The following is a 24,884-nucleotide window of genomic DNA, read 5'->3' as shown; positions in this document are numbered from 1 at the left end:
TTTCTTACTACAGTATATGGAAGCAGTACCACTGAACTCTTAAATTCAGATGAAGCATAACACAGACATGATGGGCATAGTGGCACAAGCCTGTAATACCAGAAATTTGCAAGGCAGAGGCAAAAAGATCACAAGTTCAAGACCAGACTCAAATAACTTCACAAGATCCTGTGTCAGAATTTAAAAATAAGATTAAAAATGAAAAACAAAAAAAGAGTTGGGGATGTAGCTCAGTGGTAGAAGTTCACTCCCCAGTAAAAAATAAAACAACAAAAAAAGGCATACTGATGCTTGACTCTATTTTGACAGGCCTATTTTCCTAAATTAAGTCTTATTTGGAATTCTGACTTTTTTTCCCTCTTTCCTTTCTCGCAGGTTTTTGTTTGTTTGGTTTTTTTGGATCTTTATTTTTTTTGTTTTGGTCTTTGCTTTGTGAAACAATTCATGTTGCACGCACACACACACCCAAAACCTATCATACTAAAATTCTGATCTTAAAATACTTGTAGCAAAAGGATAATAACAACAACAGAAGCCAGGGTTCCTAAGAGTTATGCATAAATAAAAGCATCAGCTATGTAAACATAGTTGGGTTTGGTATCATACAACCGGAAAACTTTTATGATAGATTATAATTTTATAACTAGATAATCACTGCAAAATAATCACAGCAAAAATAATCTCCACTAACATAACCTGCTTTTCTCATTGCTTATGTTACAGGCTACTTTAAAAAAAAGGCAAGACCATACTAATCATATTTCTAGAATAATACCATACAATTAAAGGTGAGGAAACCTCTTGGTTTCCAATATATAAAAGAACAGCGTAAGGTTTGACCCTCATCCTCAAAATCTTTCTATTGAATAGACTATTTGTCATCTGACATTTATTTGATTTTAGTGGGTGTTTATTACGCCAAACTTTAGTATGCCCTCCCATTGAACAATTTTCATTTTCAATTATTGACTAAACAACCTTAATCCTGGCAATTGAAAGAGTTTACCAATTGGCAAACCAATCCCAAGCCACTTTTGCCTGATATCTCTCTGAAGCTGAAGTTCAATTCTCCAAAAAATGTTGAACAAAATCTGGAAACTAGCCTCACAAACAGGTTTTCATGAGACTTTGACCAAAGTCCAAGTGTCATGGCCTAATGAACTTACAACCACCTTTAGTAGAGTTGATAGCATTTCTGCATTTAATTTACTCAGTGTCTGAAAGAAAAAGCGCAGACCATACAGCACAGGGGCGGGGGTGGGGTTGGCGATGCCTAAGGGGAGATACTAAGAGTAAGTAAACACTGCCTGGCTTAAATATTTTTTTTTAAAAAAAGACTTTACATGTATGAAAACAAAGGTGGGTGGGAAACAGGAAAGTAAACCCAAAGAGGGGACCACTTCTGCTCCAACAAGCAATGAAGAAGTTGAGTGACAGGATAGAAAAAGTCTACACAGCTACTAGGACAGCAAGGGCAAAGGAAACAGATTTCTGAATTGATCAACATCGACACAAGGTTTCAAAAGGCATGCACTCTTAAATGTTGACACCAAAGATTTACTAAGCCACAGCATGGAAAATTTCAATTTGCTTCAGCAACTGAAGAAAAATTGTCAGTTACTGAAACAAAAATTGTTAAATGGTAGGATGCACCAAATTCTGGCCTAATGTATGCCCCTACCAAAAATCAAATAAGATGTTGACTGACGAGCTATCCAACAGAATCATTCCAATGATGAAGGGCAGAACCTTAGACTGTTTTTTTTTATAAAATGACACAAAACAAAAATCCCCCAGAAGTTTCCTGGCTTATAACTGTATACATGGTACTATTCTAGAAGCATGATGAAAAGTAAGCTCTTGTCTTTTCCATAAAGTAACCTGTAATACAAGCAATGAGAGGAGCATGCTATGTTGGTATAGACTGTTTTTGCCATCCCACAAACACATGGAAGCACAACTGAACATGATTCAGAACCACTCTCCATACTGAATCTTAGTGGTTCCAAAAGCTTTTAAATTGTAAGTCCTCTTACCTTAACAAGAGAAATTAATCAACAAAAGAAAAAAATTATAATAGAAAGGGAAAAGGCTATAACTAATGATTTACGAATGGCTGGATATTTAAAATACTTGTAATGAAAAAAATAAATAAAATAAAATAGAGGTAATGAAAAAACACATTTTTGAAGAATAGTGACTACCACAAAAATTGGTAATTACATCAATAATTAATACCTTTAATTTAACAGAATGAAATTAATCCAAAAATGGGTGCACCTTTAAAAGAACATAGAAAATACATGTGGTTTCAAAAGTTTCGTTACATTTAATAGTGAAAAATCTCTGTGACCAAAATTATGGAACAGAGTATGTTATAAAAATAGATTTCTTTATCGTGAATTCCAATGACAGGAAAGTACTAATATCCAAAGACTTGGTAGCTAGAGAATGACAGCAGGATTGGGGAAGTCAGCCTTCAGCAGATAAGCCACCCACAAATCTCAGAGAAAAGTCTTTGAATCTTAAAGACATCTGAGAGAGTCAGCTCAGGCACCAGGGTGTCAGTCCCACAGCTGACAAATTCCAGGCCTCAGCCATTTCCAGAGTCCTCAAAAGGTCATATGAGCCCTGCGTTGGTACCCCATTATACAGTGGGAGTGGGTTGAGAGGATATGACCAGAGGTCAGGCTTAAATGCCCTCTCTTCTTTTATTCAGAATCTCAGAATCTTAGTGACAGGCATTCACTCCACATCTTGGAACCATTTTTCCAACAATAGGATGTCCACGGGAATTTCCAACCAAATCTTATCCATCCTACAAAACCTGATCCAAATCCTATCTCTCCCATGGAAGTCTTTCCTAATCAACCTCACAGAAAGGACCTTTGCCTTGCATTCTGTACACAGTGTTTATCAATGCTATTTCGAGATTCACCTTGACCTGCCTGGTAGTTCCTCCAACTTCCTGGAACTGTTAGTTTCACATACATCGCTGTCTTATCCTTTCCGTCTACAGAACTCCATACCTGAACATAAGAAAATTACATTCAGGGCTGGGGGAAGAGCTCAGTGGTACAGCACTTGCATAGCATGCAGGAGGTCTGGATTTCATCCCTGGCACCACATACTCATAAAAAAAAAAAAAAATTCATACAAGTATTTTTAGCCACATTTTTATATTTCTACTTGGACAAACTCTTCATTTCCCATACAGTTGTTCCTGCTTGCTTATAGTTACCTCACAAAGACACTGACAGTAGCCAGTGTGAGGGTGCATGCCAGAGGTTGTGGCATGAAAATTGCAAGTTCAAGGCCTAGGCTGGGAGACCCTATCTCAAAAATAAATAAATGAATAAATAGGACTGGGGATGGGTTCTGTGGTAGAGTACCCTGCATTCAATTCCCAGCATCAGGGGGAAAATACTGATGATATTCCATCCTTAACAAGCTTTCAAAAAATGTTCCCCATACCAAGCCTAACTAAGAACTTTGTTTTTCTGTTTTAGAGCTTCAGGCAATTAGTCTCAGATTTCTTTTCTTACTCTTCTTTTCTATTCACTTTACTTCAGTCATACAAACACCCTTGGGAATTTCTCCATTCAAAATGACACTACTTAATAAATGAGCATAAAATAAAAGGTGAGCTTTACTGGTGGGCATCTTGTTCTTTTTATCAGATCCAATATTAGGCTTCAGTTTCTATCTATTGTAGTCATACTGTGCCCCTGTTACAGGCTACCACAAATCAATATAAACTGCCTGTGTGTCTATGAGGCAAGGATGCTACTTCTATCCTTAACTCTTCCTACTCATCCTGCAATATCAATTTCTTAATTTATCTCCTTGTCCCTCCTTCCAAGTGGAGTAAAATCGTCATAGGAAGGAGAACAAGCCTTCTTTTTTGGTAGCTATTCTATTCCCTGTATCCACTGGTATAGCTCAGTAGCTATTTGCAGAATAGATGGTGGTTAAATCAATCTCCAGAATGTCTCCCACATGCTGTCCTTCTCCACCCCTTCCCTTTGCTTAACCAGATTGTCAAAAACAAACAGGATCATGAGGCTCTCAGGATTCAAATCGCTAGCTGGCCTCTAAATAGGAATATAGTCTTGAGCCTGACCTCTCTACATCTCAGTCTCCCCACCTGTAAAAGAAACTATGACTAGGCTAGTGAGAACTGTGGTAATGCAGATAAAGTTCTCAGCACGTAAAAGTGCACAGAGAAAGTGCTAATTGTGGCTCTTTGGTTTTGTCCATCTGGGTCAGTGCCATCTGTGCCCCTGCACCTTTCCCCTTCTCGTCTGCCACAAAACTAGCATCTCACAGCAACACTTACTCTGACTGAAATAGAAGTAAACTAATGGGCCCAAAGTGAGAGCCTGAGAGTTTTTTCCTATGAATAAAGTGTATGCACTTGAGTGACAGGTTAGACTTCAACTGAGCAGTTCCGGCCTCTATGTTTCTGTGTTTACATCCTGATTTTTAACTCTGTTCAGATATGCTACACTGCCCAAGAGTTCTGCATAGGTGGTTGCCAGAAAAGTTACTTTTCACAAGACAGCAGAAAGAAAAAGCTTGCTGTCACTCTCTGTCTTTCAAAATTTATGAAAATGTCTTTAAGAATCTTCACATGACATTTTGATTTAAGAGATATTCTGTGAGCCCAGGAGAAACAACTGTCTTTATTGTATACATTACTACTCAAACTTTCAACTCCACTAGAACTCTTCCTATATAGGAAAGGTCAACACCAAGCGCACTGAAAACTGCTTTAACCCTCACTTTATTTTGCTTTTTTGCTCTTCCAAATAAGAAACAGTGCTCAACTACATATTTATTTAGAACAAAGAGAAGAATACATGTGGTTTATACCCAGCTTCTGAACTGAGTCAAAGATGATTGGCAGAAGCAAATCTTTACTACCTTTTGGGTATTCAAATTTCATGTAAAATCACTGGCTACTTTTTTCTCTTTGTTTAGTGCCTACAAACTCAGGTGACATCTCTTTGCCCCTCTGTCCCAAAAAACATTGTACTTTTGAATGAGGAATTAATATTAAGCTTCTGAATTTTAACTAGATTGAATTTTCTAAACACTAAATATGTGCAAGTAAGATTCATAATTAAAAACCTGCAAAACCCACAGCCTAAACTGGCCACAAGCAAGCAGAGAACAGGAAGGAACATTTTTAAGCAACCACCTCACATGTCAAGGTCATAACTGAAAGATGTGGTTCCCATTTAAAGCACTGGTTTTCTCAAATAAATGCCAACACAACAGACACATCAGGCTCACCTAATTTGGTAATGAGCATCGGCATAACTGAAGAAGAGGAAGGACTCTGAGCCCCCATGCAGAACTGGACAAAACCATAGTTATTATTGGTCCTGCTGGTCTCTGTTTTCTGCAGTTCTACACAACCATTCTATAATCTTTATAGAATGGTACTCTATGGTAGAAGAGAGGAAGAACTTAATAGATATTTTTTAAGTTAATGATTCAAGCAGTTCTTGGAATAACTTCTAACTTGAGAAGATGAAACTAAGAGGTCCTATGAAAAGACAGCCCCCAGCTGCTAAAAGCTCAACTCTGGAAATTCCCTGACTTGCCCATTCCAGACTATCCCTAAATCCAAATAACAAAGTTCAATAACCCTGGAGAGCATTTCTAGCCTCCAGTGAACTCAGAACTCCATCTAAATACTCCTTAAGCTTCCCGATAAATGTTTATTGAATCAAAAGGAGGAAAAGAGCACTGGAAACCTAGCATCCAAAAGTCACTGCCTGCTCCCTTGCCCCACCCCCTTCTTCCTCTATAAGAGAAAACTGAAGATCTTGACCTAAGGGTCAAGTCATACAGGATCCTGGGGGCCTGACACTCGGCCAAGAGGAGACGACAGCCAAGAGGTCTAGGCAATGGCTCCAAAATGGGGCACCCACTGCCCTTAAAATGCTGGTCGCTTGCCAGGATACAAACCGTCCCCCAGGGAGCGGAACCGGATGGTCGGAAACCAAGTCAGTTCTGTACAGATCCCAAGGCCCCACTCCCATTCCACCACCCTGCTTCCTGTTTATGGATCCCGCTCCTACAACTCCAACAACCAAAGAGAAGGCAGACGGCTCCGAAATATGTCAACACATGACATAACTTGAAAAAGCTGGCTGCTTATTGGCGCGAGTTACGACTTGCCGGGTTCACACAAGAAAACCGGCCCGCTTTAATTACTTTGCTTTTACCATGTCACGCTTCCTTTCCAGAACCCCCGCAAGAGGTCGGGTTACTGAGAACCACGTAGTCCGGGTGGTGGGAACCCTAATGTGTGGGCGGTGGGCGCAAAGCAAGGAAGGAGGGAGCGAGTGGGCTGCTTCCGAAGCGGCAGCCGACTAGGATTCACCAGGATCGCGGCGGCTCCATCCTGGCACAGGCGCAGGAAGAGGAAGGCTCGGCAGCTCCTCGCAGGAGGCACCGAGTTGCCGGACCGCTCGGGGATGTCGCCGAGGGGGACTAGCCGCAGCGCGCCGATGCCCTCGGGTCGGACGAGGGCGTGCCACCTTTGTCTGGCTTTCCCCACCAGGATGGGCGACGCCTCGGTGCAAAGAGGGTTTGACCGGGTTGGAGGCGCAAACGCGTCTGCCCACGCTGGGGTTCCCGGCCACTCTCGCGGCCCAGGAAGCCGGCGCAGTAGCTCGAAACCTCCCACTTCCACCCGGCGCACAGTGCACGCCCGCAAGTCCCAGGCCCACGGACACGTCCCTGGCGCCGCAGACACAGGGCGGAGAGCCCGGGACCCGCGCACTCGGGCTCAGCTGCCGAGCACATCCCGGCTGTCCTGGCAACGCACCGCTGGGTGAGGCGGGCCACCCGTGCCCCCTGCGCCCACGCGCCTCTTCCAGAGAACCCGCAGAGGACAGACCCTTAGCGCGGTCAGGTCTCACACCGGCCACCGCGTCGGGAAGACACGACAGCCGGCCCCCTACACCCACTGCCTGCCCCTCGGCCTTCTCTCACCTGCCTGCACCGTGTCCGAGAGGTCATGACCGGGGACCGCGGTCCTGGGAAATTCCTTCAGTTTCCTGGCGCTGAGGTTCAAGCCCCCGGAGTTGGCCGCCTCCTCCAGCGCGCGCTCCAGACCCCGGTTCAAGGGCAGGTTGAAGCCCCCGCTGCCGCCACCGCCGCCACCGGTCCCGCCGCTGGCTCCGGTTCCTCCGTGGTGCTGGTGGTGGTGGTGGGGATGATGATGTGGATGCAGAGTAGCCACGGAGAGAGCAGGGACGAAAGGTTGGGGTTCGTTTCCCGGCGTCGCCATCTTCTCCCGGGCCCCCCACCCCTCCCCGCCGCTCCTGCGGGGGGGTCACAGCTTTCCGCGGCAGGGAGACGGTAGTTGGGGCTGAGTCCCTGCCGTACTCCCCGGAAAAGACGCCGGGAGTGCAGGAGGAGGCTGCGAGCAAGCGTGCGGAATAGGGCGCGGGCCGGGAGGCGGCAGTGGCAGCTCAGTCTTGAAGGTTTCCTGTCCCCGGGAAGCTGAGGACTGCGGCGGCGGCGGCGGCAGCGCGCATGTGTCTCCTCCGCCTGCTCCCTCCTCTCGCCGGCTCTCCCCTCCTCCGCCGCCTGCTCTCTCCTCCTCCTTCCACCACGCCGTCTGTCCCGCCCGAGCCTACCCCCACGCGGAGCCGGACAACCCGCCCCGAAATCGGAGCTGGACGCCTGCTCCGGGGTGACCTGCAGTTAGGCGCCGAGCCCCTCTGGGCTTTCTTTTGCCACCCAGGAGGTTCAGGGGCACAAGAGGCTTTAACTGGGGTTGAGAAAACGGCGGCGAGGCAATGGATGATATTTGAAATACAGTGAGATCGTGGGGAGGAGAATTATTCTTGCTGTTGGATCCAGAATTCCCCCAAAGGCAGTTTTTTATATGGGGTTAGCCCACAGATGCCCCGGCATTTGGGGTTTATAATGAACCAGGCGCTAGTCTGGTCTACGTAAATTCTCACTAAATCCAGGAACTCCTTAAGTGGAAAAATTGCTTGCCTGCTGGGCGCGGTGGAGCACGCCTTTAATCCCAGAGACTTAGAGACCGAACCAGTAGGATCTCAAGTTCGAAGTCAACCAAAGAAATTCAGAGAGACCCAGTCTCAAAATAAAAAAGAGCTGGCGGTGTAGCTCAGTGGTAAAGCGCCACTGGGTTCAATCCCTGGTACCGGGAAAGAGGAAAAAAATGCTTCCCTCAATCTACAGAGGAAATTCAATTTATCACAAGTCACCCCTGCAATCAGAGGTGGAGCTGGACTTAACCTGTAGGGTTGCCCCTCTTCACTGTACCCCTGGGGCCAGGCTCCAGCGCAAATAGACAAATATGATTGGGGCAGAATGGTTGAGAGACAGTAGAAAGCTACACAGAAAGGACTTTTCAAAAAGGGTCATTTTATGATGGACAGAACACATTGTCAAAGGAGGGGGAGGGCCTGGCTAAGACCTATTGAGCCCCAAATTGGGTGGTGCCAGGAGAGGTTAGAAAGCTAGTGACCCTGCAAGTTCACAAGTCACAGTTTGAGCCTGAGCCTAGGTACCGCCAAAGTGTCCTCTAGAGCCGCTTCTCCTTTGCCCCTGTGAGGTATAGGAACTGATGAGTCTTCTTGCAAGCAAATGAATTCACGTTCTGCCGCCGGCGCCTGGGCCAAGGCTTGCAGGCCATAGGGGACAACAGAACATCTGTCACCTAAGGGCAGACCAGCTGGAAGACTAATAGTCTCACTCATTTCCTGAAACTTCAGGTCCAACTCTCCAGGGCCTTTATTTTTTCTCTATATTCAAGGCTTGATCGTCCCTATAAGGTGATTTGGCTTGGTGAAATGAGACTGAGTTAAGTATGAAAATAAAAGTCCACATTCGGAGCAGTGAGTAGGAATGCAGTGTGATGGCCTAGGACCAGGCTGGAACGTGTGACTTAAAGGACTCAGCCTTGAAGTATGGCATGATGTATGTCACTTCCATTGATTGCACACACGCATAGTAGATCTTAATTTCTATGGGGTTCTTGGCTGAGCAAAAGAATCTTCTCAGAAGAGACAAGCGCCACCTACTGGTAGACCCCCAAGCAACTACTCCTCCTCCTCTTCCCTTACAAACTCCTCTTAACCAGCTATTTGGAGGATGGCTGCAGGTGCTTTTCATGTTTTTGTCTTCATTTCATGAAGTAACGATCGAAAAGTATTGAGAAAGGGGGAAATAGGGGTATTTTCAGTTCAAAATGTTGACTGTTAGAAGAAAAATGATTAATCAACAGATAAGAATTTTTGAAGCCTTTTAAAAAAGTTATTCTAGCATTCAGATACCAGATCATAAGCCCTTTCATATTTAAGACCCAATTCAACTGGGCATAGTGGCACTTGTCTGTAATCCCAGGGACTGGGGTGGATGAGAGGCTGAGGCAGGAGAATCCCAAGTTCAAAGCCAGCCTGGGCAACTAGGGAGACCCTGTTTAAAAAAAAAAAGTATGTATATATATATATATATATATATATATATATATATATATATAAATGTATATATATTTACTTTATATATATATGTATATATACATATATATATAAAAAGAAAAATAAAATAAAAAATTTTAAAGGGTTGGGAGATGTAGCCCAGTGATAGAATGTCCTTGAGATCAATCCCCAGGTGGGAGGAGGGGATCTTCTAGTCTTGCTTGAAACATGGAGCTCTGAACCAGTTCATAAGAACCAAAATTACTAAGAATTAAGTATGGGAGACAGATTTGGGCGTGACTGTTCCCCACATGCATCTTTGAAAATCAGCAAGCATTCCCTTTCAGTGGGAACACACAGCATAGACTGAAGGGTGAGCCTCCCCAGGCTTGTTTGTTCCTTGTGGTTCCCAGGGTCTACTCCAGCCAAACTAACTGGGCAAGGAAGACGGACACAAAGCCCAGTTGTTTGCAACAGACGAGGTCACCCCTCAAACTCTCCGCTGAAGATTGAAGAAAAACACATGGAGACCAGAATCAAATAAAAACAGGCATTTGACCCCAAAGGCCACAGAATCAGGGCTTATTTTCATTTATTCACCCTGATGTTCTCTAACCCCTGTACTTCAGTTTTCTTTTTCCTAAAAAGGTGAAAGACTTTTCCCTGATGAACACCACCTTTTCTGGTTACTCCCTCCATAGGCTCTCAGTACTAAAATACTCTCTTTGTATCATATCTGTAAATATTTATCTGTAAATATTTATGTGTCAATAATCAGGGCATGTTATATTCATTAGCTTTCAAGAGTAGGGATCAGGTCTTTTTATTTTATGTGCTGCCTACATAATTCAATAAATAATGTCTGAGATATTTGTATGCTATAATGCAACTAATGGTACCAAAAAGAATTTTTGTAAATATAACAAATTTTACTATCTTGGACACGTTTCAGAGTTTTCTAGTATTCCATATCATCAATCTGTGAACCAGTTAGTTGGTGGCAAAGTGACTAACAAGATGAGAAAAATTAGAAATTAGAACCATGTCCAGTTTTTTATTAAAACTGGATTATTCAATTTCAAGAATTGCATATAATTGTGATAGTGTGTCTTTCTTATTTTTTTTTCTGGTAGAAAGACATGAAATAATGGCAATAATAATTTGTAGTGTTAGTATCCTTTTTGAAAAAATAAAAGTAGGTCACTAGAGTCTGTTAACAATTCTTTTCATGTTATTTATCTGTGAAGTCAAAAAGTCTAGATAGTATTTGCCAGGACTCTTGGTTTTCTTAACAGGGAGTTCCTCCTATGTACTCCAGACAGCCGCCTTCAAGCATTTTCTCAAACTGTGCTCACACCCACTGTGATTTAATGTAATGCCACAGATCTCTGTGGAAGTTGGTTTGTTTGGGCCTTCACCTCCGTGATCTTTTGTTTTATAGGCCTTCTTGATCTAGAAATTATCATAAGTCTGAAAAGAGAATGTTAGCTGCCTTTACATTTTTTAAATCTTCTACATTTGACCAGAGCCAGCTCTTTACCTTCCTACCCCAAAATGCACAACAGACCCTCGGCCCCTTTAAAGGGGCTTGTTACTCCTTCTCACGGAGCAAAGAAGCAGCCTGCCCTGGTCTCCTTATTCTCTCCCAAACTAAAGCAAAACACTAGATCCTGGACCAGACCTCCTTTCTAGGTCAGCTCCTAACAAATAAAGAAACTGTAGAATCTGGGCCATTAACAAATTCCCAAATAAACTGTCTTCTATAACCACTCTTTGAATGATAATAGAGAAATAATGCATGGTGACAGAATTATCTATGTCTTAGTCTTTATTTTCATGAATATTCTTGAACCCATAATGAAATGCCAACTTGGGATACGTATTATTATTTTCAAATCAATACCTTAAAAATTATGTATGAGATATTATAATCAATTATATGGCAGAAACAACATTCTGACCTAGAACTTGTGAGGGATAATAGCATCTTGAAAGAAACTGTGGGGAAAATAGAACCTGGACCACTGAGGATAAGAAGCTGATCACCACAAAAAGAAAATCTTTGTCTTAATGTGGTTGAGATCTCCTTAAACAACTTGTAAAGAAAAAAATAGCCAGCCCTCTGCTTCCTCAATAGTTTTTTTGTTTGTTTGTTTTGTTTTTTGGTACCAGGGATGGAACCCAGGGGCACTTAACCAGTGAACCACATCTCCAGTTCTTTTTTAATATTTTTTTAGAGGCAGGATATCACTGAGTTGCTTAGGGCCTCACTAAGTTCCTGAGGCTGACTTTGAACTCACGATCCTCCTTTCTCAGTCTCCTGAGCCACTGGGATTACAGACATGCATCACCAGGCCCAACCCTCAGTAGTTTCTTAAGAGGTAGCCAGAGAAAGTCTCCGGAAGATAAATGAAAGGTACCAGCTAACAGGACTTCAACTTTACAAAGAAATCCTTTTTAAGTAACTGGCTTTTTAAAGATATGAATGTTAATGTTATATTAATATTAAAAATATCTTTATCATAATTGATTCACCTACATTTCACCTATGCACCATGTTATTGATTTATAATATAAGCATATCATGTTATTGTCTTGTAATGTGATGAATACATGAATTTTTGGAAGAAACAAATTATCTGTAAATAAATTGTTGAACTTTCATGGATACACTGAAGTAGCATTACCCAGTGTGTGTCCCCCTAAAGCTTAGTTCTTTAGGCTGCTAGTAGGCATTTTGTCTAAGTTTTGGGGATGCAGAGTTAATTTAAAAAGGTTCAGGAGTTATTTTATTATAGGACTTCTCAGAGACTTTGGTGTGTTACCAACATACATTGTGAATATACATAAGAAAAGATGATTCACATGTAGTTTTCTCACATATATTTGAAACCAAAAAATTTATGTTTGAAAAATTGTTACCCACAGACCACATTTTGGAAACCCTAGACTGAGGTAATCTCTCTCACTGATGTTATCTTGTAATATATCACAGTTCAACAGATCAAAATTTACCACCCAATCAATACTTAACATGATACCAAATGTCACTAAATAGTATCTCCTCAGTTGATACTTCTCAGGCCTGTTGTCCATTAGGTAGATGCTAAAAGAAAGAACAAAAAAAAATTTCATACTTGCATAAAACTAGAGCATTAATTTATATATTCCCCAAAGGCAGTTTTTAAGACTATGGATGTCATTACAGGGATTTTTCCAATCCAAGGTTGTCATTAGTGCCTAGTCAGATTCAGAACAGTCTCCAGTGACTATTCTTCCTGAATTTAATAGGAAATGCATTCCAGCTACAGTATCACTAAGCATCCTATACCCAGATGATGTCATCACTGTTCCTATTATACATTAGATGTTGAGAACCTCAAGTTATTTCTCAAATCTTTCTGGTGCATCATTTAAAGAGGGGTCACACCTGGACTTAGGAAATAAGGCTGGACCATGAAGTGATAACACAGAAGCAAAGGGTCATGGTCATTTCATCCTTATCTCCTGCAAATCAGGACAACCCACCACAGTTCAGAAGCATAATAATAGGACTAAGCTCAATTTCTGGTTGATGCAGACAAAGTTAAGTCAGGAGTGGTAGGATTGGCATTAGGGGACAGAATGAGAAGGAGATTCACCCCAATGAGAGTGGACAGTAGAGGAATTCCCTTACCACAACAGTGGGTATTGTCTGAAGGTATGATCCTAGTCACTAAAAGCCCCAGACAATCTAGTAAGTGCAAAGACAGTAAGAGCCAGTGCCTGGGAATACATATAGTAGAGTCCATCTCTGAGAGAAGTGTCTAATAGATAAACAGGACCCATAGCCCAACTGTCTGGGATTCAAGACGTGGTTGTAGTCACAGTGGTGAGCTGTAGTCTAAACTTGATGCACTAGTGCAACACAGAATGTCTCTGCAAAGATGAACAAGAAACCAGTAGTGTTTGCTTATGGGGGGAAAAGAAACCTGGAAGACCGGAGGAGACCTTTCTTTGATAATTGTTTCATTTAGTTTAAATGTTTCACCTGTATACCTGTAACCTGTGTAAAAGTTTTTTTTAAGTTACACTTTTAAAATACCAGTTGAGGAGATTGAATTTGGAGCAATAGTCAGTGGCGAGATGGGGATAAGTCTCCAGGAAGGTTCAAGTGAAATTCTGCTTTTGCAGACTGGAAGTGAAGAAGCAAGCCAGAGTGCTGTTACAATGACGTGGAATGAGATAAGGAGTTCTTGGACCAAGATAAGGTACAGAAAGATGGATGGCTAAGAAGTAATTGGAAGGAAAATATCACAGGGCACCAGCGTGCAACAGCTTTGCTGAGCCACTTGTTCATCAAGGGCTATGTTTGTTGGTGGAAGTACAGTGTAGGGAAGTAATGTCTGAACTGCACTTTTACAAAATGCCAGAGGCAAGAGACATACAGAGAATATCCTCTGTCCTTAGAAGAACTCTAGAATGGCTTATGAATATCCAGACTGCAGAGATAAGAAGATGCAAAGGAAGTTGAAGTAGAGAATAAAACCTACTCTAAACATTTGGGGTTAAAGGGAAAAAGAAAAGATGAAGAGGTTAGTTTTAAGAAAGAAAGAAAGAGAAAAAGAAAGAAAGAAAGAAAGAAAGAAAGAAAGAAAGAAAGAAAGAAAGAAAGAAAACTGGTAGAGTTTTTAAGATAAGAAAGGTCTGAGAAGATTCCACAGAAGAAAAATTCTATGAGGAAGTTCAGAGTAGTGGAGAGTCCAGGTGGAGCAAGCAAGGATGAGGATGGGGTGGACCATCACAGGTGTGACAACCAGGCAAAAGATGGAAGAGATGAGAGATGGAGTTCAGGGTGAACACAGGACTCAGATGCCTCCTCTGAATCTGGAATAAAAAAGTTAGGAGGCCTAAGTGAAAATGTTAATATGCCAAAGTAACAATTCTGACACTCTAGGGTATATATCCTAAAGGATTAAGAATCTAAACACATGCCATCTACTGAGAGCAGAATTAAACCAGAAATTGCAGGGCAGTTTAAAGTGATGCCCTATTGTAATCAGAAATACTTCATCCTTGAGTTTTCTGCCCTAACAAGCATATGGAACTGTCACTGAATTCTTCCTGCTACTCACAAATGTTGGATTTTTTTTTTTTCATTCTTGAATGTGCCTAATTGCTAATATTCTACAGACTGAAAAAAACAAATCTGCCTTACAACATAGAGCGTGGTGTTTAAGATAGAAAAATAAACAGGTTTCTAATAAGCGATCAGTTGTCTCTAAATTCCCACCTGCAGATAAGACCACACTATAGAGCTTGGACAGAGTCTTTGAAGTCCTTGGTCAAGGAGGCCTTAGAAACCTAATCCAGCTTCCCCAGTCTATAGATTGGGAAACTGAAATAAATGTGAGAAGGTGAATTTCTCAATGTCATTCTGCTGGCCAGTGCAGAACTTAGACTGGCACTCAGCTTTGTAGTTTATGTCCAGTGTGTTGTCCCAGTTCTTCAAAAGAATAGAAGTTGTCAACTATACTATCACCTACCACTGTTGGGGATCTGCTCCTATTCTTCTGTCAATGTGGCTCATCTTTGTTCTACATGAGTATGTTCTTATTAAAGGAATATGGCCTAGGATGCGGGCTCATAGGGCTGGTGCTGGGTATAGGCTGTGGTCAAAGCTGTTCCAAGGAACCTGAGATGTCTGGCTACCTGACTCAGGGATAGGGCAGGATATGTGCCCTGGGCAAGGTAAGTATCCAAATGCCAGGCAAAATACAAAGCCATGGTTTAATGACATCTTCTTCGTGCAGTGACCTTTTAGGATTTTTTCTGTTGTGATCCCAAGGGCTAAGTTCTCTTGGCCTCTAGACCAGTGACAACAGTATATTTTGAGGGTGGCCAGATCTTCGGAGGGTTTTTTTTTTTTTAACAAGATCTATACTCTTCCCCCTCCAAAATTAATATTAACTCCTACAAATATAGTTTGGTATACAATTTCAAAGAGTTGGAGACTCTCTGAACCCTGTAGGACTGGTCAAGATTATCTAATCAACTCAGAGTGTGAAAAAACTTCAAGCCAGTGCCATGGTGCACACCTATAATCCCAGAAACTCAGGGGACTGAGGCAGAAGAATTGCAAATCTGATGCCAGCCTCAGCAACTTAGACCCTGTCTCAAAATAAAAAAAGGCTGAAGATGCAGCTTAGCAGTTCAATCCCCAGCACCAAAACAAAACAAAGCAAAACAAAACCTCAGAACACAGGCAAGTCTCGTCCTTATTACATATAGCAAATTTTTCTTCTCCTAAACTTCTGATACTTGCTTTGGGCACAGAGGGGATTGGGTGACATTGGCACTGTCTTCCAACATCTAAGTGGGCCTGGCAGTTAGTTGAGGTGATGCCGATGATGAAGATGCATCTATGCTGATCCCAGACTCCATTTTCACACTCTTAACCCTTATTTGGGCTTCTTTGGTCAAATGCCAACTTGGATCCCCACCCAGTCTCTCCTAATCACTTCCCACAGCTCAGGTTAGATTATTCGTGTGTACTCATGCCCTTTCCAGGGTTCCTGCCATCTGGCTGATGACAGGACACCATATGTCAGCAAAGGATGTGGGCACCCGCCCATGACTGAGCACAGACTTGCCCTCCTAAACAGCAAGGCTGCCCAGCATGTGGCTCACTCCCCAGTAATAAGAGGTATCTCTTGCATGCATCTGCAGCTAGGACACAAATGACTGAGGTTCCTCCCACTCCAGATTGAGTTTGTGGTGGATGGCATAAATGTATTTGGGCAACATTTAAGTTGATCGCCACCTTTTGTTGATATAAAACTTGGAGTTGTCTCACACGTAGGCACAGATGTTATCTAATGAAGCAATGCATTATTTCTTCAAGTTAAAAATCTCAGAAGGTATAGGTTTCCCATTGAATTCATTGGATTATCACCAAGATTTTCACACAACACCTTCCCCTACAGGTTTCTACTTTGTTCAGTGAATGATGGCCGAGGAGTTCTAGATAAACTTGAGAAGATTGGTGTCAAAAAAAGACATTAGGTGCCTGTATCAGACACAGGAATTTCTGTTCATTAGATGGGAAACTGGTAAACATGTAGATTACCTTGTGTGGTAGATTACCCTGAAGTGTGAAAAAGGGGGTGAGGGAAAAGAGTGGGAGCAGGATAAACCTAAAATGACAAACCCCCCAGACAGCGAATGGTAGCTCATGATCCAATAGGAGAGAAGGTCCTTGTTATTGATGAGGTTACACTGTTCCCCACTGGCTGTTTCAAATTATATGTGCCTCTTTCTACAAATGGAACTGTTTGGCTCCCAATGGCTGCATTAAGCAATATCTGTTTAGGGCTGGGGGTGACACTGTGTTCTCTCCCAGCACCAAAGCAAAGCAAAACAAAAACAAAGCAATACCTGCTTTACTTGATCACATCTGAAAGTTGAAAGTCTAAGAGATGGTCTAAGCTTAAGAGGTTTTTAAAATGAGGCCATGTTCATATGTGCTGCTCCTTTCAAACTTCCTTTTGACTTAAAAAATAATAATTTGAATGCAAATGAGATATATTAAATGCAGGACTCTTAATAATTGACTGTTTTCTTAGTCATTAACTGTTGAATTAAGTAGGCAAACAAATATGTGTTCAGCATCCATTAGCCAATCCCTTCCTAACTTGAGTGAGCTAAGAGAAAACCCCAGAAGGCTTTTATACTTGGAGGGAGGGGAAGTGTGGCAGTCATATGACTAATCCAGTTACTGAGAACAATAGTAAAAATCTGGCATTAACTTAAATACATTTTTGTAAGTTATCATTTAAATTTGCTCCCTTGGACCTTGCCCTTGGTTTTCCCCTCAAATAAGTAAAAGAAAAAAAAATTTTTTTAATTGCATGATCATAAAAAAGATCAGAGAAGTTAGTAAAATAAAGCATGCAGTTGTTATTCCTTAACTACTGTGTTAATTAGAGTACTTGAAGGCCAAGGACATTGAAATACTATTTGTAATGGGAAGAGGGCTGAAATAGGAATGAGGAAAGAGCAGCCCTATTTCTAGCAAGGTCTCCAGTCAAATGTGTTACTGCGACCAGGTCATTTAATTTCTCAAGAACTCAGTTTCCACATCTCTCAAATGAAGGGAGTGTTTAGTTTAGAGATCCTTTTTTCCCTCTAAAATTTCATTACTTTCAAAATTACAGTTTGATCAACTATTTCAACTTTTTGCTTAACTGGAAGCATTTTGATAATGTTTCTTATACAGAGAAAGACATTATTTCTAAAGGGTCCCCTCCCTAGTCAGAGTAGGGCAAATTGTGAATGGCCTGAAGTTGGGAAGAAGAGAAACTATTATCCTGAGTAATCCACAAAACAAATAATTACCAGTCAATCAGATGTGTAGAATACTGCAAGAAAATTCAGTTTTGAAATTCTTCTCTGCTAGACTACTATTGCGTATTCCTCTCCTAATAATATTTTACTTCCAATGCAGAGGTAGTGTTGGAAAAGGAATAGAGAGAAGGACGATCTCAACCATCAATCTCAAAATGCAGTTAGTTGGTCAGCCATGTAGATTTAGGGAAGGTACAGAGTGATCCAGATTTTCTGACAGCTTGATATACTGATGTTTCAGACTCATGAGTTAATGAAAAAGGGTCATGTTAATAAAGTAATTCTACCATTCTGATTATATTCTCTTTCTCTGTCTCTCTGTCTCTCTCTCTCTCTCACACACACACACACACACACACAATATGTTCTGTTGAAAGATCATTTTTAAGGACAAAGTCATGACTCTTACAAATATAAGATAAACATATGTCAAGGAATGTACTTAATTCATGGACTATGAGTGAATCCAGTAAGATACTATTGACCAGCTCAAAGGAAAATTCGAATGAACACATATATGTATAGGCAGGTAAGGAATGCTGAAAGGAATTTACAAGTAGATAGAAAAGTAGTCTGTCCACAGGGCACTAATCAATTGCCTCCCATCAGACACAAATAATTTGCAATTCTGTGGACAAGAATCATTTGCATTATTATTAGTTTTCTGTCATTACAGAGCTGTAAAATAGCTCAAGGCAATGAAAGAGGGAGATAACTCAGGAAGTATGCCAGACAGCTACTCAGTAATCACTTCCCTCCTCCCCTTGGAAGTTTTTCACAATTTTCCCCAACAATTCATAGTGAGGGTGTGTAACGTAGCTGAATGTAACAAACTCAGAGTACAGAAACAGTACTGCTTGGATTTGAATCTCTTTGTCAATTTGAGAATGTTCTGAGTCTGTTTTTTTTTCAGTAGGCTAAGGATGACAGTATCTACCTGTGAGGGTGTTGTGAAAGTTAAGATGGATAAACATAAAGAAATTAGTGCGATTCACCAAGTAGGTTCTGAGGAAGTGGCAGCTTTTATTTGGCAGTAATAATTACATAGGAAAGTCCACAGCATTCCTAAGAGATAATATGCATTTATTTATTTATTTTTAAATAGTCTTCCTGTGATTCAGGTACAATTTAAAGATGTAAATGAGTTTTTAAATTATAACATACTGAATAATGAATTAATTCATTCCTGGTAGGATTACAAAACGGTAGATACAGTCACGGTGGAAGACAGTTGGCAGTTTTACAAAATTAAATCTGCTCTTACCATATGATCTAGCAATCATGCTCCACAATGCACTATCAAGCCACAGAGAGATATGGAAGAACTTTAGCTCCTTATTGCTAAAGAAGCCAATATGTAAAGCCTACACCTGGTGTCATTCCAACTATATGACATTTTGGAAATGATAAAACTATGGAGATAGTAAAAAAAAGGGAGAGGGAAAGATGAGTAGGTGGAGTACAGAAGATTTTTACGGCAATGAAATTGTTCTATGATACTATAGTGATAGATATAAGCCATGCATTTCTTCAAATGCATAGAATGTACAACACAAAGAATGAACTGTAATATAAACGATGGAGTTTAGTTAGTATATCAATATTGGCTTATCAATGATAAAAAATGTACTACAACAAAGCAAGATGTTAGTCAGAGGGGTAAATTAGGAATGCAGAGATGAAGGAGTACATGAGAATTCACCATACTCTCCACCCTATTTTTCTATAAAGCTAAAACTGCCAGGTTTGCAAAAATATTGACAGTTGCCACACTGTTTGTGTAAATATTTGTAATATTATCCCTGCTACCTAATGAGTAGTAAGCCCTCCAGGAGTTATTGTTACTACTGTGACTATTTCTATTATTTAGATTTCATGCTTTGAGCACAGTTTGGTTTTTATCAAAAAAATGTCAATAATATTTGGCCAAACATACATGCCTTAAAACATATTTTTTTCAACTATGGAAAAACACTATTCCCAGAATGCAAGTGTTTTATGTCAGCTTTTAGTCTGGGCTCAACACTGCAAAAATTTAACTACAGGGTGAAAAAAGGCAAGGCAGTTGGCTCATGTAATCATGTTACATAATTGTTTTATTCTTAGTGTAATATTAAAGAGTTATTGGGAAATCATTGGAAATGAGAAACTTACTGATAAACTGATACAAGTGAACAGCCCCAGATCTAATTTGGGTGCCTGAACTTGCTAGATAGAAATCAAATGTTGTCATCACCAAGAAATAATTAAAAAAGGACGGTAGACTTCCAAGAAAAAACTGAAGGTAGAAAGGTGAGCCATTAGCGGGGGAATGTGATGATCTGAACTAGATTATCCAAGAGGTATGAAGCTTGCTTTTTCCTTAAGAACAGCTTGTTTCTCGCTGATGTGCTTTGAGTCTGACCAACTGACAACTGCCCCTTTCCCATTGTCTGTGCTGCCTCCAGGAAGGATTAAAGGGAAGTGAGCATGATCGAGGGATATAGTCAACAGAACAATGGCACAAGATCTGCACCAGCCTTATGGTAATCAGGCCTCTTTGCATTCTAAAAAACTAATGAGAGGGGACTTTTTTTGGTTAAACTAGTAGAAAGTAATTCACCACATAGATCAATCAATCCAATTGAATCACCTCAGGTAGAGGTACTCAAAGGTAGCTCACCCAGATAGAGTCCCACACAGGCTGCACCTGGCTCTTTGGCTGTTCCCATATAGCCAAGACCAGGGACAGTCATTGTCAACTCATATGCATTATTTGCGTGGCTCTTTCAGACAAAGCAGTGAGTTCATTCATCTCTACTCCTGGACCTGCGCTCGGACAGCTGGCAAGATGATAGCAGGGCAAAGGTCTTTTCATGAACACCATCTATTCTTTTGCCAAGGCACAGTTTGGGGAGCCGGGTGGCAGGGATAGAGGCAGCACATTTTCTTGCTCCTGATAACCGTACCTATGGAAAAGGACAGAGAGACACGCAGAGGTACAGTCTCAGGAGAAATAGAGAACGAATGTCACGACCCTATTTCAGTCTCCCCAGGTCTCTCTCCTCTGCCTCAGGCCCTGCTTCCACTGTGGTCTGATTCTCGCCCCCAGCCCTGGGTTGCTGTCCTGTGTTCTCTCCTTTCTGAGATCACTGACAACCGCTCCTCACTTACAGCACCACCTGGAGATTGTTCTCCCTAAGCTCAAGACTGGCCGCTGACACACATTCCAGAAGACTTTCTTCCAGGACAGTAAGGGGACCCTATTACTTCCAGGTTCTTTATTTGTTTGGCTGAATTTGTTTTGTTTCTTTATCCTGAATCGCACACATTGGCTATGCTTTCCTAAGTTCTGTTGAGTAGGTCTCTGTGGAAAAGGACTTTGTTCTCATATGATTCTAAACTATGAAAGGGAATTGACAGAAGCATTGTCCATGACATATCCATAGCTCTGGGTGGAGGTATTCCTATCAGCCTGATATGTGGAGGGAGGGGTCACATGACTTATTAAAGCTGACCAAGGGGACCTGAGAATCAGCCAAGACCAGGAGCTCCCCCTGACAGATTAAGTGCCCAACCTTTGTGGGTGTTCTCTCACCAAAACCATATTTGTGGGTTACTTTTTAGGGGTCCAATATTTGCTCTACTATCACATCCTCTTAAATATATTTTAAAGTTTGGTAGGAACACTCTTTATAGCACGTGCGTGCTCTTTCTCTTCCTGTCTCTCTGTCTCTCTGTTTCTGCCTCTCTCTTTAATTGCAGTGCTGAGGATTAAACCCAGGGCCTTTCAATGCTAGGCAAGAGCTCCACCCACAGCCCTTCTTCATAACTTTTCTTTTTCTTAATTTTCTTTGCTCTTTCTATTAATCTCTCCAAATGTATTTGATTATTGCTTTGTTTCTCCCTAAGACATTTGCTTATTTTAAAGGGGAAAATCCCACATCTTTACTGGCAGAAATCTGACAGTCACCGCCTTAGCCACCTAACAAATTGTGGGACAACCTGAATTGTATTCCAGTGGAAGGGTTCCCTTGTGGAATACATAATATGGCCTCAAAGGACTGCTGCTACAAATGTTAACCCTGAACCTAAAAAAACCTTTTGGAAACAGAGACTACAAGAACAAGTTGAAGTACTCCACAAAAATACTGTCCAGCGCATCCAGGATAAGGGACTGGTCTGATCTTTATAAAAGATTAAAGTTACTTGTGAAATATTTCAAAATTATAATAACAACATCAGTTCCAAAGAGCCAAAGACATGAGAAATAAAGGAACTGCTCTACCATAAAAGATACTGAAAAGACATACTAATGAGACGTAACTTGGAACCCTTGATTACATTTTGATTAAAAGGGAAAAAAGTAATAAGTGATATTTACAAAATAATTATGAAATTTAAACATGAAATACGTATTAGGGAGCTATTGTTAACATTCTTAGATATGATCATGTTGTAGTTATATAGGAAACTGTTCTTATTTTGAGGATGTGCGTATTGAAGTACTTAGGTAAAATGTAATGATACCTCCAACTTAATTTCATATGATTAAGCAATAATGCAAAAAAAATGTATAAAGTATTGTATGTATATATGGTATGTGTATGTATAGTTATATATGGTGAATGTTTTATGGTTTGGTTATGAGGTGCCCCCCAAAAGTTCCTGTGTTAATAAAGAAATATTCAGAGGTGAAATGATTGGATTATGAGAGCTGTAACCTAATCAACCCATCAGAGTTTGGATGGATTATCTGGGTGGAAACTGTAGGCAGGTAGGGTGTGGCTGGAGGAAGTGGGTCTCTGGGGGTATGCGATGAAACTAACCAACTGAACGCAACCTCTGAAACCATAAGCCAAAATAAACTTTCCCCCTGTAAGTCATTCTTGTGAAGTTTTTTTGACAGAGTAATGCAAACATAGCATGTAGTTGTATACATACATATACACATATAATCATATGCACACATACACATATATGAAACAAATATTAACAATTGCTAAATCTAAGCATTGGATATAATGATGATGCTCATTGTACTATTTTTGTCTGTTTGCTTAAAAAGGTTTCATAATAAGCACTTAAGTGGGAAAAACTAAAAATGTTTTGTGAAGTTTCCAAAACAGTTCTTCGAGATTTTGATTTGAACTGCATTAAAACAATAAGCTAATTTGGAAACAGTTACCATTCTTATAAAACTGAATGTCCCTTTCCAGGAACATGATTTCTCCATTTTTATTTCTCAATAAGTTATTTTTAGTATTTTTAATGGTGCTCAGCATATTTATAAGCTTGTTAGTAACAAAAAAAATGAAAGTGTTTGACTTTGCAAACTCCAACCATGAGTTTTACTTAATCACTTACAATGGCTCCTCAGAAACTAGAGCTCAAGGGAAACTTTGAGATCTGTCTTGTGATTAAAATACTGCAGTCTGTGTTGTGCATAATGTCTCGCAAGTATCATTTATGATGATGGGATGGCAGAGAGGAAAGAAAGTCATCCCAAACTGCATTTGCCTTTAATCATCTAAGCATAGATTTTCTTGGGAACTTGGTATCAGGTTTTTGCAGAAACCTACTCACTCAGCCAGTTTTCTTAAGTTCTTTGCAGGTTTGAATGGAGATGACTGTACTCACCCTCTCCTCCAGGTTCTAATTCTGTTCATAATAGGCCCAAGAAGCTGTAGTTGCAAAATGCAATACTAGTTTTATTTAAGGTAAAGGTGAATTGGAGAATGTGGCTTGATCCAAGTTTGGACTAGAACTTCCTGCTTCTTTTGACAAACCTGACAGCCACAGGTTGAATAGTTAGTGGAAAACTGAAGCAGTTAACTTCTCTAGCGAGTTCACTGAGGGAAAGGGGCATCTATGGAAGGGAGCATATTTGTACTCTGGCAGATGACAGAATGAGAGCTAAGAGGGCAAGAACCCAGCAGGAAGTGCCTAAAGGGTGGAAGAAGGAATACTTTGGATGAACCATATATGAAGACTCAGTGTGTAACCTTACAAGGCATTTTTGTAATGTTCAAAATTCAAAACCACAATGTTTTTAGTTTTTCTCCTCAACATTTTATTATGAAAATTTCTTCTTCTTCTTCTTTTTTTTTTTTTTTTGTCATGATGGGGATCAAATTCAAGACCCCATGCATGGAAGGCAAGTGCTTTTCACGCCCAGGCCTTTTATTTTATTTATTACAAAAAAAACTTTTCAAACAGAACAAATAACAAAAACAGTACAATGAATCTCCACCCTTTAAATCTGGCCATTATTGATCATTGGCTCTTCATGCATATGTGATACCATTAAAGGGTTAATTACTGTATTGTCTCCTCCACATTAAAAGCTGTCTATAAATTCAGCATAGAAAATCCCGGAAGTGAGGCTGAGTCTTCCTTCTGATAATCTCAGTGAAATGTTAGCTGTTTCTCCCAGCTAAACTCTAATTAAATGGGCAATCATTCTGATCGAAGCCAGGCAAGTAAAATTAATATCAAATAGACATGGTTGTGAACTTAAAATAGCATGAGAAAATCCAAATACATTTTTATCTTGAATAACTGTCTCTATCTCCCCCCCGCCCACCACATTTTTATTTCAGCAAGCAAGAGACACGTAGGGAGGAACTGCACTTACAATGGAGGGGAAGGTTTTACCCAGTGTATTAGATTTGGTGTAAGGAACAACACAGCCATGAAAGTGCAGTTCTAAGTTCTTAAAACCCCTGATTAAACCAATCAACTGATGATTTGTCAAGGAGCCCCACTTTTGCAAGAATCTGAAAGAATAAATATTTGTGGGATTGCACCAGTTAGGGTCTTTAAACTTTCACCAAGGAAAAGACTTAAGCAGAGTCATGGTATTCGATGAAAGCAACTTGGTAATAAAGGTTTTGTGATGGTTAATTTTGTATGTCAACTTGACCAGGCCATGGAGTCCCTTGATGCTTGAGGAGACATTATTCTGGGTGTGTCTGGGAGGGGTTTCTGCATGAGGTTAATGTTTGATTTTGTACATGGGATAAAGCAGATGGTCCTCCACCC

At 40.7% G+C, this 24,884-nt stretch overlaps 1 protein-coding gene across 5 annotated transcripts in view; it reads right to left on the bottom strand.

Moving 5' to 3' along the window:
• The window catches only part of Lrch1 (leucine rich repeats and calponin homology domain containing 1), a 183,707-nt gene extending 176,095 nt beyond the window's left edge, over positions 1-7,612 (bottom strand). For 2 of the 5 annotated variants that reach the window (XM_047552653.1, XM_047552655.1), the window contains exon 1: positions 7,012-7,610. In XM_047552653.1, the coding sequence (XP_047408609.1) occupies positions 7,012-7,309 (298 nt within the window). In that variant the 5' untranslated portion in view covers positions 7,310-7,610. Of the gene's footprint in view, positions 1-7,011 lie in introns of all 5 variants that reach the window. The other 3 variants (XM_047552651.1, XM_047552652.1, XM_047552654.1) reach the window with 3 other exon arrangements.
• Positions 7,613-24,884: the final 17,272 nt, after the last annotated feature.

This window comes from Sciurus carolinensis, chromosome 5 (assembly GCF_902686445.1).
Source record: "Sciurus carolinensis chromosome 5, mSciCar1.2, whole genome shotgun sequence".
NCBI classification, from domain to species: domain Eukaryota; kingdom Metazoa; phylum Chordata; class Mammalia; order Rodentia; family Sciuridae; genus Sciurus; species Sciurus carolinensis.
This window is presented reverse-complemented; position numbering and strand designations above follow the sequence as displayed.